The 13,658-nt window shown below is 41.9% G+C and overlaps 1 protein-coding gene across 6 annotated transcripts; it reads right to left on the bottom strand.

Annotated features, from left to right (window-relative positions):
• Window positions 1-18: 18 nt before the first annotated feature.
• On the bottom strand, window positions 19-13,347 carry gpsm2 (G protein signaling modulator 2). 6 transcript variants are annotated; one of them, XM_078263629.1, is made up of 16 exons: window positions 13,126-13,347; window positions 12,149-12,199; window positions 9,778-10,153; window positions 7,218-7,439; window positions 6,999-7,134; window positions 6,280-6,419; window positions 6,041-6,164; window positions 5,762-5,877; window positions 3,551-3,706; window positions 3,328-3,436; window positions 3,012-3,141; window positions 2,847-2,923; window positions 2,469-2,657; window positions 2,147-2,306; window positions 1,827-2,017; window positions 19-845 (listed from the first exon to the last, which is right to left on the bottom strand). In XM_078263629.1, the coding sequence occupies exons 3-16, from the start codon at window positions 9,840-9,842 to the stop codon at window positions 645-647; spliced, it is 2,016 nt and encodes a 671-aa protein (XP_078119755.1). In that variant the 5' UTR covers window positions 9,843-10,153; window positions 12,149-12,199; window positions 13,126-13,347; the 3' UTR covers window positions 19-644. The 6 variants fall into 6 exon arrangements, with proteins under 6 accessions (XP_078119755.1, XP_078119754.1, XP_078119758.1 ...); XM_078263628.1 differs by having other exon boundaries at window positions 12,161-12,199; XM_078263632.1 differs by lacking the exon at window positions 9,778-10,153.
• Between the last annotated feature and the right edge of the window lie 311 nt (window positions 13,348-13,658).

Here is a 13,658-nt window from a genome sequence, read left to right as displayed (position 1 = left end):
AAAGTCAAAACAAGATGCCTACGTGGATGAGGCTTTATTCCTCTGACGTCATTGAAGCATTTAGTAAAAACGAGCGTAAGGGCTGTACACGGGTTAAATTCATTCTTTTATCAAATAGCTGGCTTAAAATATAATTTCCTTAGCCTGACCTTGGTAACTCTTCAACTCCCACCCCCCAAAAACTCACATATAAACTGAATACATGGAACGAGTGCTGTACCTCTGTCTACACTGACTCGGACACCACTGTGAGTAAAACCACATTACTTCACAGTGGTGGGACGGCAGAATCATAACAATCCTAAAAAGTACAATAAATACAGACAAATAGCTGCAGTTGTGTATTGGAAAATACACAGTGTGAACTGAAATGTGTACAGAAGGATAAAAAAAACTACACTTTGTCTTGTCCCTGATACTACTGAGAGTTTGTTGTTGTGCAAGATGTGCTAAACAAGTCCTTGTTAATTAGAGTTTTTTTTTAACATACTGTATCACTACGTATAATGCTGACAGTGCTTTGTTTTGTCCAAAAGGACAAATGAAGAGAAAACAAGGCTTTCTTTTGTGAGTGACTACCCATTGGTCAGAACACTGTCCACACCTTCATGAGATGAAAAACTAAAAACAACCTGACTGTCCCTTTAGTGCTTAGTTGAGCTGGAGCTGGAGCTGGAGCTGGGCCTGGCTGTTGCGTTTGCTGCAGAAGGCAGGGTGACACGTTGCTCGTCAATTCTTTTGGCCTGAGAGCGCATGATGAGGCTGAAGAAGTCCTCGTCTGGTATAGTGGGCCCTCGGACCGGAGGAGGGGGAGGGGCACAGCGCTGGTCATCCAAACGGGACCCCTGGTCGAGCGAACAGGAAGGAAGAGAGCTGCAGTTTGAGATCCGGTTATGTGTTTTTATATGTTCTTGTTTGGAAAAGCACATTATAACTGTTAACGAAAAACTCAGGAGCAGAACAAGTTATTTCACACGCATGAAGAAGATTCGGGAGATTGAGGAGAGTTTAGGATTAAACGGTACAGTGTAGGTGCCATCCCAACTTCTGAAGTTCCTGTCTTCCTGAAGGTGTATTTAAACTTTGCTGGATTTAAATTTAGCTGAACCGTTAAGGTAAACACCGATGGTAAAGCCTAGTTCAGCCTGTCTCTCTCTCTGGACATTATGTAAAAGTGTGGCTGGCCCACCAATAGGGCTGGGCAATATATCAATATTATATCAATATCGTGATATGAGACTAGATATCGTCTTAGATTTTGGATATCGTGATATGACATAAGTGTTGTCTTTTCCTGGTTTTAAAGGCTGCGTTACAGTAAAGTGATGTACTTTTCTGAACTTACCAGGCTGTTCTAGCTGTTCTATTATTTGCCTTTTCCCCACTTAGACATTATGTCCACATTACTGATGATTATTTATCTAAAATCTAAGTGTGAAGATATTTTGTCAAAACACCAATTGTCAACCCTAGAATATCGCCGCAATATCGATATCGAGGCATTTGGTCAAGAATATCGTGATATCTGATTTTCTCCCTATCGCCCAGCCCTACCCACCATCCTCCAAAAGGAGGTCCTGAAACAAAACATTCCCTTATCATGCAGCTGCCTAGACTCCCTGAATCTATGGAGGCCAAGAGCTGAAGTACTCCTCTGCCTGGAAAGGTTATGATGGACACTGACCTGAATAAGAATAATAAATGTCTCAACATACATAGAATGAGTTCGTAAACTGGAAATTACACCACAATAACTTCTTGTGTATTAAATGTACTGCATGCTTATCATTGTGCAGTAGCACTGTGTATTCGGTCATATCAGGTACCTGGCACTTGACGAGCATATCGAAGAAGTCGTCGTCAGGCTCATCATTGTCAGCGTTGGCCATTAGGTGGCTGAGCACGGCCTGGTTGCTGTTTTGATGGAGCCTGAGGCCCGGCAGGCTTCCCCCTGCTGCCGACGACTCCTCCACCCGCCGGCCTGGGGCGCCAGAGACGTTGGCGGACTCTGATACAGCTACAAGAGTTTGAGAGAATCGATGAGGTGCCAGGAGAGATGCACAGCAGAGAACGTTTTATTTCAGTATGAAAAATACAATATACTGTGAGAATGGGATTCATTTTGAGTGTGAATGCATGGCCTCACATTTCCTGATGGCTCTGGGCGGCGTTTCTGGACCACTGCCTAATGATAACCTGCTGCCCTTATCCTGTATTGAACAGCGTTGGTCATCCATACGGTTGCTCTGGAAACGGCTCAGCAGGTCAAAGAAGCCCTCGTCTCCGAGCATGTCAGGACTGAGTCGCTAGTAAAGTACAAAAACATGAACATAAAAAAAGAGCTAAACAGAACAGGCCTTGTTTATTGATAGCTGTAGGCGACTGAATGAAGTTTAGGTGTGTGTGTGTGTGTGTGTGTGTGAGAATGTGTGTGTGGTTATCAGCTGAATGCACCCTGTACTGTGTACCTTCTGTGGTCCCTGTGTGGCCGTCTGGCTGGTGTCCAGAGTGTTGCTGGTGTCCTGGAGGACCTTACTGGAGCCGCCAGCCTTGTACTTCTTCCCACGCAGACGGCTGACAAAGAACAGCTTGGAGGAGCTCTTAGCCAGCGAGGGTTTAGACTGTTTGGTCAGGATGTCACTGTTCCACTTCTGACCCTTTAACACACAGGAGTGGATTAGTTACCACAATGAGGGGAAAGACGATAAGCTTGGAGAAGATAAAGCATCCATTTATGTGGTAAACACTTGGTTTTAGTAGCAAACCGGGACTTAGACAGAGCCACGACAGAACACTGTGTGTGTTAGTGGGTCGGGGACTTCATGGGACAGGAGAGGAGTCCTTACATTTATCTTGTCTGGAGTGAGTTTCATCAGCTCCAGCTTCTCCATGCTGTGTCTTCTGCTCATCCTGGGCCTCGCTCCTTAAAGCACATACAGTACAACAATTACAACCATATTAAACACCAGTCATACTAACTGTTAAAAGAAGACGTGTAATGTATAACTCACCATGCAGGTTGTAGTCTATGTCCGTATTCTCTGAAATAGTGGAGTTATTCGTGCTGTAGCTTAGACCCAGAACCGTCTGGAGATCAGACACGTTCATACGAGCCGTCAGCTCCCCGCTTCTGTCTCCAGTCTAGAGGGGGAAAAAAAACAACAACAAAAAACACACACACACACACAGGTTAATTTTATTACTAAAGGATTTCTTTACCTGTTTTTTTGTAAAGTAAAAATGCTTAGAATATTGTTTCCAATGCTTTACTGTAAAGGCGAAATGCAGCAAAGGAAACCGTCCACTGCTCTCATTTACATGACGTACCTCTTTGCAGATCTCCAGGTGTTTCTCAGCAAAGTGCATGGCTTGGTCATGGTTCCCCAGTGCAGTGTAAGCATTTCCAAGACTCCAGCATGCACGACCCTCCCCAATCCTACATCAGAAAACACTATTAAATACATATATAGAGGTTCAGTTCAAATTCTTCTTCCTATAGTGTGTGTGTGTGTGTGTGTGTGTGTGTGTGTGTGTGTGTGTGTGTGTGTACCTGTCATTGAGGTCCTGGGCTATGATGAGGTGTTTGAGGTGGTAGTCTATGGCTCTCTCATAATCCTGCAGAAGTGTGAAGGTGTTGCCCAGACTGTAGCAGGCCTGGGCCTCCACAGCGCGATCCTTCAACTGCCTGGCCAGCTGCAGTGTCCTCCTGACAAACACGCAGACAAGCTGGTTCAACACACTGCAGAGAGGCCTCAATATTTGCCTCTGGCTTTTTACATCACAGGCTTACTTTCTCACAAGACGTCCCCACAGTTCCCACATTCTTGGAACAACATACCATGTCATACACAAAGTAAAGTTTCCCCTTTTTTTTTTTTCTTTTAGATATTGGAGATTACTTGCCATTTGACTGGTGGACTAAAAAAATAAAGTTATTTTTGAACCCTGGTTTTTAATCAAGAATGAAAACATTACACTTGCATTTTAAAACACAACTTTATACAGTCAGGTCCATAAATATTGGGACATCGACACAATTCTAATCTTTTTGGCTCTATACACCACCACAATGGAGTTGAAATGAAATGAACAAGATGTGCTTTAACTGCAGACTTTCAGCTTTAATTTGAGGGTATTTACATCCAAATCAGGTGAACGGTGTAGGAATTACAACAGTTTGTATATGTGCCTCCCACTTTTTAAGGGACCAAAAGTAATGGGACAGATTAACAATCATAAATCAAACTTTCACTTTTTAATACTTGGTTGCAAATCCTTTGCATTCAATTACAGCCTGAAGTCTGGAACGCATAGACATCACCAGACGCTGGGTTTCATCCCTGGTGATGCTCTGCCAGGCCTCTACTGCAACTGTCTTCAGTTCCTGCTTGTTCTTGGGGCATTTTCCCTTCAGTTTTGTCTTCAGCAAGTGAAATGCATGCTCAATCGGATTCAGGTCAGGTGATTGACTTGGCCATTGCATAACATTCCACTTCTTTCCCTTAAAAAAACTCTTTGGTTGCTTTCGCAGTATGCTTCGGGTCATTGTCCATCTGCACTGTGAAGCGCCATCTAATGAGTTCTGAAGCATTTGGCTGAATATGAGCAGATAATATTGCCCGAAACACTTCAGAATTCATCCTGCTGCTTTTGTCAGCAGTCACATCATCAATAAATACAAGAGAACCAGTTCCATTGGCAGCCATACATGCCCACGCCATGACACTACCACCACCATACTTCACTGATGAGGTGGTATGCTTTGGATCATGAGCAGTTCCTTCTCTTCTCCATACTCTTCTCTTCCCATCACTCTGGTACAAGTTGATCTTTGTCTCATCTGTCCATAGGATGTTGTTCCAGAAATGTGAAGGTTTTTTTAGATGTTGTTTGGCAAACTCTAATCTGGCCTTCCTGTTTTTGAGGCTCACCAATGGTTTACATCTTGTAGTGAACCCTCTGTATTCACTCTGGTGAAGTCTTCTCTTGATTGTTGACTTTGACACACATACGCCTACCTCCTGGAGAGTGTTCTTGATCTGGCCAACTGTTGTGAAGGGTGTTTTCTTCACCAGGGAAAGTATTCTTCGGTCATCCACCACAGTTGTTTTCCGTGGTCTTCCGGGTCTTTTGGTGTTGCTGAGCTCACCGGTGCGTTCTTTCTTTTTAAGAATGTTCCAAACAGTTGATTTGGCCACACCTAATGTTTTTGCTATCTCTCTGATGGGTTTGTTTAGATTTTCCTAATGATGGCTTGCTTCACTGATAGTGACAGCTCTTTGGATCTCATATTGAGAGTTGACAGCAACAGATTCCAAATGTAAATAGCACACTTGAAATGAACTCTGGACCTTTTATCTGCTCCTTGTAAATGGGATAATGACAGAATAACACACACCTGGCCATGGAACAGCTGAGCAGCCAATTGTCCCATTACTTTTGGTCCCTTAAAAAGTGGGAGGCACATATACAAACTGTTGTAATTCCTACACCGTTCACCTGATTTGGATGTAAATACCCTCAAATTAAAGCTGAAAGTCTGCAGTTAAAGCACATCTTGTTCGTTTCATTTCAACTCCATTGTGGTGGTGTATAGAGCCAAAAAGATTAGAATTGTGTCGATGTCCCAATATTTATGGACCTGACTGTATCTGTACAGATAAGTTATCATTATCTACTCTGCCGCCGTTGTTTAAGGAAAAATGTACTTAATGTACTCAGACAATGATTTAAAAAGATTCACATGTAGGCTGTGGCTTACTTGTAATGTTCAGCTGCCACTTCGAATTCCCCCAGAAAGATATAGGCGTTCCCCAGGTTGCAGTAAGCCCGTCTTTCTGCCGAGCGGTCGCCAAACTCCTTAGCTATGAGCAAGCGCTGTTCAGAAAGAGACATTAAAAAAAAAAAACATATTTTATCATGCAGTATCTGTTAGAATAACTGTAATCACAGAAGTAGGTTTATAATGCTTGTCTATGGAGTGTGTAGACTTTGCAAATACGCTTTGATAGTGAAAGGGCTTTTTAGGGTTACACCACACCTGTTCGTGAGAAGCTACCGCTTTGCGGAAGCTTCCCAACAAGTAGTAGGTGTTGCCGAGGTTACCATAGGTTCGACCCTGAGCAGCACGATCTCCAAGCTCCTTCACTATCGCCAAGTTTGCCCTGAAAATACACATACAGTCAAATGCACTATGACGGCATAACAGCAAAAAAGGCATTGCGTCATTAAAATATCACCCGTGCATATTTACTAGCACCATACTGTGCAGTCACTTACTCATAGTACTCAGCTGCCTTCCTCAGTGCCACCATGACCTCCTCTGGGAAATCTCCAGGCTCAGCTCCACTCCAACAGATACTTTTGCCTTTGGCGTGGTACACGTTCCCAAAGTTATACAGAGCTCGCGCATGACTCACCTAACACACATCCAGGAAAAACATGTCAGTGCTGACGGTTGATGTCTTCTGAATCCCCCCCGTACACTCCTAGGGCTCGGGTGATATGCTTTTGTCCCGATTTGAGTCTTTCACGATACATGGGTGCCGATTCGATTTCATTTATTGCAATTCTAGAAGTATTGCTATTCGATAGTATGGAGTATTGTGATATTCTTTTCCTTCTTTAAAAACAAAAGTTGAATAATACACTTCATCAAACTATCATGAGACATTTCTAAAAAGAATCTGAGAAGAGTGCACATCACATCTCATTTATTTCATTTGTAAAGAAGTTGAGAAAAAGAACTTAACATGTATTTTCTGCATTTTCTGCTTTTGCTCTGTTTTGCTGAAAACGGATATGATGTAGTAGCCGTCAGCGGTTCCATATAAACTGAAAATATGTAGCTAAATCACTGGTAAAAAGTATATAAATAACGATTCTAGGTGAAAGAATAGATTATAAAAATGATTGCAAAAAAAAAAAAATCACGATACACAGGATTTTCCCCACCACTATATACTGTAACAATAGGCTTGAATATCCTGCTGCCTCACCTTGTCATTTATGTCTCTGGCTATGTCCAAGTGCCGCTGACAGCAAACCACAGCCTCGTCAAATCGCCCCAGCACCTTTAATGTGTTGCCAAGGTTTCCACTGGCTTTGGCTTCTCCAAGCAGGTCACCGATTGTCCTATGCAACACACATTGTGTTAGTAATAATACATGTTGTAATGATCTGTCTGCAGGGTTGTGGGGTTCTTGTGTAGGTCCAACCTGGTCAAGGTGAGATCGTGCCGGTGGAACTCTAGGGCCTTGGCGTAGTCATGCAGGTGGAAGTAGGCATTACCCAGCTGACTGTAGATGGCACTGAGCACCTGCAGGTCCTCAGTGCCCACCTGGATGGCAGCTTCAAAGAAGGAGACGCCTGCTCTGTAGTCGCCCACCTTACAGAGCCGCTCACCCTCCAGCGCCAGCTCCAGGCAGGAGACCTCCATCCTACAGCAGAAAGAAGCAGAGTCAGTGCATCAGGTGTCTAACAAAGATCTGGCCTGCTGTCTTAAAGGTGCTGTAGGTAGGACTGCGAAGATCCAGGACTTAGCCAAACATTTTTTAACATTGACAACTTCTCAGTCCCTCCCCCCTTTCTGCTAAAGACCAAAACGGTCTCCTAAGCCTCTCCCCCCACAAGGGAGAATGAATGCGTGTGCATGAGCAGTGATTGACACGCAGTTAGACACCCCCCCCGATTTTTGCAAATCGCACTACAGGCTGTAGGTGGTGCCAGAGAAGCCAGATTTTTTTTTTTAAATGACCTGCTTCATGTAGTTCTACTCGAACATAGGGTCAGTTTCAGCAAATATGTTGTATATATATAACTTTATATGTAATAAAGTTGTTTTATAAGTCTTACCTACTGAACCTTTAACTGGCTTTGTACTGAGCAGCACCACAGTATCTAAATCCAAAGAGCACCATTAAATCCCAATAATGAAGAAGCTGTGGAAAAACAGACCTTCTCTGGCTGAAAGCTACAGCCAACTGACCATACTCCACTCACAACCAAGGAACAAAGCGTTTAGCCTTTGCTTAGAAAGAGAGCTTTGAGCTACTTCCTTCCACATACAGAGAACAATGGGGTCTGTTTGTTATGGTAGATCTCACATCCTTTTGACATGCCTCAGAAAGTGAAGTTGGTTCTTTCCTTTTACAGTCAAATGAAGCAAAGAGCGAGTGGAAATAGTCAAGAAAAAGTATACCAATGTTCAGCATTCCCCTGGTTATCAGCTTTGCTTTAGAATCACAATTGATTTAAATATGTTGTGTTGTGCCTTAACAGATCCACATTGGGTACTGGAGGAAATCAATATAAAATGTAGGATATAATATTTAAAAAGCAATTAGAATTGGGTAATAACCACGCCTTGTGGAGTTACAAATGAGGCTCAGGCGTTTCAGGGCCAGATGATAGAAAGGTCAGACAATGGCTGGTGCCTTATCTCCACACGGATTATCTTTAGATTAAACTGCATATGTGTGCAAAGCAAAACTTGTCTGCTGCCAACTTTTGTTTTTCAGGAAACTGCATTGTTGGGAAGAAATCGGCTTCACACACAGTCTATTCAGTTTGTTCATCTAGTGTGGATTCCTCACGTGAAGTAAAAAGCTTACATAGTCTATGGTGTGCTATTAAAATGCTCATGTAATCAGCAGCCTTAGGCATTAAATTAGAAAAGCCTATCTTTTTGTTTACTACAAAGTTACTGTAAAGGCATACTGTTCCAACACTGTAGCAAATACAGTGGCAAATACTAGCCTACCTGCTCGCTTTCTGTGTCTTACAACAACAACAACAACAACAGCACATGGAACTTCTGAGAGGCATCTACCGAGGTTTCTACTAGACAAACTTCCAGGCTGCAGCTCCTGTCTGTAGTAAAGGATGGCGATCAAGATCTAGTTTGTTGTGATCTTAAGTCTAAATAAAAAAGGTTAAAAATAGCATTCCTTTCCTCTGACATCAAATCCATTGTTCATCTGACATCATAGAGCTATTTTAGCATCACGCATCGGAAAACCTTCAAGGAGACGTGTGTGATGTTGTCACAATATTAACTTCCAATGCATGGCAGCAAGGAAACTGCTCGATCATCATTTTCTCAGCTAATCTGCTTGTCTTTAAAGCTCCCTATTCTGACCCGGTCACCCAAGATTACACCTGTCGAGCCCACACCCGACAGATTACATCGCTGGTGAGTGCTAAGTAGATTTATTAGACGCGCCAGGCACAAGCAGACCGAAGTGAAGTTTAAGGGAATAAAGTCATTAACGATAACCAATCTGACAGTAGTATTTGTGGGAAAAAACATATCCTCCCACCAAGCAGACGCCTACCTTACCAAAATAAATTGGACACACGCACGTGTTGCGAGTAACAAAAAAAGCAGTGATGAATATTTCAGGGCTTGTTAAATATTGAAGCCAACTGGAACAGGTCACACCTGCTGCCAGAGCTCTTTACCTGGGTATGTAGGGACAGCTGGCAGTGGCCGATGCTTTGTTGGGAAACACGCCTACCTTTAGTCAACAAACAGTCCTCCATCTATAATTTACCTAAGGCTTCAATTTTCAATTTTATATAACACAGAATACCATCACTTCCTCAACAAGGATATAGAATTTAAAAAAAGAGATTTGTCTTCTCTTAACCAACAACCAATCATTTCAATTACAGTCCCTTCTAAAACTAACGAGGGAAAGCAAGATGTTAAAAAAACAGAGCCAGGAAAAAAATACTCTACAACCGTACCTTAGTTGAGAGAGGAGAGATTCCTACCTGTAGCGGACATGAAAGGACTGCTCCTCAGTTCCCGTGCTAACCACTGAGCCACTGGTATCCATTGATGTGCATAATATGAGGGAAAATCCCAGTCTCGTTCCGGAAAAAATGGTTGCGTTTAAAAACAAGAGCCAACAAGAAAGAAAATTCAAAAAAATCTTTGGTCAAAGGGAGTTGGGCAAGAGGAGGTAAACCAAAGAAAATGTCACGAAATGTGGTCAAGTGTGTGAGCGTCCCTCTGCTGAGTGTTGACAGGGGAAGGCAACCCCATGAGTGTTAGAAAGAGCTGCAGAGTCCTGAGCGTCAGTCCACGCGGCTACGTTCGTATACTGTGTGTTTTGCTTCACTGCACCTCAATCTCGCCAGTGGCCCTCTGTGAAGAGAACACAAGATGCTGTATGTGAAGCCTCATTCTGGCCGCACGGTGCCATGGCAACACCAACCAAACAGCAGCGTGCAGGGCGGGCAGGCAGAAAGTGAGAAAGAGAGCAGGGCGGGAATGAATGGATGAGGTTCAACCATGTACAGTCTATGGGTTCAACACAGGCAAGCTATCAATCTAAGACGGTGACCCAATTCATCCAGGCTTGGAGATGTGCGTTTGTGCTCTAAAGCTGCTACAAGGTGAGCAAGCTATGAATGCCACAGAATGGAACCTAAGCAGGCAGAGATGGCAGGAAAATAGCATCTCCAGAGAGTGTAAATGCAAATAAGAGGAAGTTTTTAAAAAAGAAAGAAAAACCAGCAACCTGATGCATGATTTATCAAGAAAAAAGGTCACTAAATTAAAAACTGAAGCAAAACCAGAAGAACCTACTGTGCGTATGTGCAACTTCCGCCAAAGGAAAGGACAGTGATAAGCAAGCTACATGGATAAGACGGCACCAAGTATAGACCAGAGCCAATCATTACCTCATTTCTCCATGAGGTCATATAAGCCACACCCATTTGTTCCCCAAATTTAACACATCATCCCCTCCCCTCACCACACACACACACACAATGGGAAATGGGGCAGACCAGATATTTGCAAACTGGGTTAATTCTTTATGCTAAATAACAGATAAAAGACAACAAAGACATGGCAAAAAAGCAGGGTGTATATTTTAAAACCTTTCAGAGACAGTTGAAACACATGGCAATGGCACATAAATGGCATTTTATAGATTAGGCATTGTAAATGACCACTATGTTCCTTTATCAGCTATCTTAATATGTTCAGCCCTACTTTACATATAGGCCACTCAACGGTATGCTAAATTGCCTCCTTTTAATATTACTTAAAAGTCAAAATATTGTCAGATATGTACTGTATATTGAATCCAGGCCCAGTTGTACCGATTGTGCATAGAAAGGAGGCCAGTGTTAATAAAGTACCTTGGATGAGGACCTTTGATATACAATAGGCTTGCTGAGCAGTATAGTAGTATTAGATCAGCACTGAGCTCATACTGCGAGCACACAACTTAAAAACAGATGACAACCAAAACAAAAACAAGAACTGTTTTGACAAATTGCAACAACTCAATCATGCCTTGTTGATGTCAGAATCTCTTGTTGTGCTGGAAAATGTCTCTCTATGAAAAGACTCAAACACAGTATGAGTGGTAGTAGAAATTCAACACTAAGCTTAGAACTGAGGGGGCATTTTACAGTTTAGGGCCTGCTCACAAAAAAGTGTGAATAAAATGCTAACTTTCTTGCTGATATCGCAAATTTATAGATTTTAAGAGGATTGTATCTTACCTTGTATAATCCATGCATTAACTAAACAAAAACAGCCTCTGGCAATTTATAGCGCATATAGTACTTGTGTTTTAATCAATCTGTCTGAAAAGAAGAAGAAGAAAAAACTATGAGAATGAAATCATCTCTTTGCCCAGCCTGTTTTTCCTGCTGCTTTGTAAATGTAAGTTAGGCTATAATGCAACTAAAGACCATGGCTTTGGATGTCTGTGCAGTACATGTTCCTGCACATTATTATAATCACCAATTGATGTGTGCCAATGTTGGTGCAGCCTTTTCCACCTTTGAATGCCAACTGGGTGTGTTTAAGAGAGAGCTGCCTTGCTCACAAAGCTACAGTGAGCATGAACAAGTGTGTGACAGGAAGAAGTGATCCATGACTAAAAGGCACATCAAAAGAAACAAGACTGCGGGTAATCACTGACTCTTCAGTCACAAATAGGACATGATTTCATCTTCAGCAGATGTGAGCTATTTTCATTGTGCTTACAGCCCATTGATGCACTGAAATGACTACTGCCAAGGAGAGCAAAATCTAAATTTGGAAACAACACTCATCATTACACCATGAGCCAACAAAAGCCTGCACCAAAACAAAAGACAGAAATAACTACATACGTACTGGGATACTGACCTGTAAGTCTTCCACACAGGAACAGGAAATCTGGGAAGCCTGCAAGGAAAAGTGTTGACCATGAATAACTTACACCTAAATATACTGGTGTTGCAGTCCTTGAGTTACTGGCTACTTGGTTACTTGAGTTTGTAGTTGAACATTAAACATGTTTATCTTACATAATATGGACACTATACTACAGATTTTTACATAACATTAAACTTGCACTAAATACTTAGTGGTTTAGTACTCCAGATGATACAGTTTATTGGGTACACCTACCTAAAACTAGCTGTACATAACACAGCAGGTTCGCCTAATACCACTCAATGAGGGAAGGCTGAATATTAGAAACACATCCAAGTATTATTGCAATACATTTCAACATCACCTCAAACTATAGTCTCTAATTGACCATACATTTGAGTAAAGTGTACCTAATAAACTGGCAACTGAGTATATGCAACATATTAAAGGTCTGGGTGATGTGAACGTGTGTATGCCTGTATAACTGTGTATTACTAAAACTGGCATATCAATTAAATAATGCAAGTATAATGTCAAAGAATGACATCTGTATGAAAATGGCCATAAACACACAATACAAATACAGTTAAACAATTATTATGTAAATTAACTTACTTTAACTATATTCAACATACGTTCTTATAGATCATAAGGGCGAAAACAAACACAAACACGATTGATTATCATAACTAATCTCTACTGGACACATCCCTGTCAGTATGAGCTCTATTCAGACAGATTTTAGTGCAACTCTTCAATGAGGAGGCTTTAAAGCGAGGGTTGTGAACGTCACACGTTCATGATGGGTAACGTTAACGTTACTGTATTGTCAGAAGTTTAACACCAGCTCGAAGGCAAAACCTCGGGCTGTGAATGTAGTCCCTAGCCCCTATCTGGTTACAGTAACGTTATCTAGCTAAAGATTAGCAAATGAGCATGTTAGCTGCTAAACTTACGTTTGGCGATCCAGTTCGAACAATGGTGAATTCTCTTCTTTTCTTTACTTTCTCACAAGAATAAAAACATACGGTCGATTAAAAAAAAACGTCTGTAATATAGAGACAAACTGTACTAACGTTATATGCAGTCTAACACACTACATTATCCTTTAACTTTTTGTAAAACTTCGATTTAACTTCGATGAGAAAGAAGAAAAACCGTGGCTGTACTACCGTATGTGTTTTCGCCAAGTAGCCAATCAGGGGACGACATTCAAAGGTAGCCACGCCCCGAACAACAGTCATTGGACCAATAGATTTGAATAGAAAAGAGATGACGTACTGTCATTATTTACAAGCAGACTTTATCATGTATGAAATTTTGACACCTTTTCGCTTGCAAATTAAAAGCACACAGGACCACTTGGCCGCTGTGTATCGTTAAGGGAGGGGAGGGTGTAAAGTTCCCTTACTCAGACCTCATAAAAGACTCTAAATAAATACTTAAAATACTCTGGTTGGTATTTCAAAACTATCTCTACTTGCTGACG

The sequence above is a fragment of the Sander vitreus genome, chromosome 12 (genome assembly GCF_031162955.1).
Source record: "Sander vitreus isolate 19-12246 chromosome 12, sanVit1, whole genome shotgun sequence".
In the NCBI taxonomy this organism is placed as follows: domain Eukaryota; kingdom Metazoa; phylum Chordata; class Actinopteri; order Perciformes; family Percidae; genus Sander; species Sander vitreus.
This window is presented reverse-complemented; position numbering and strand designations above follow the sequence as displayed.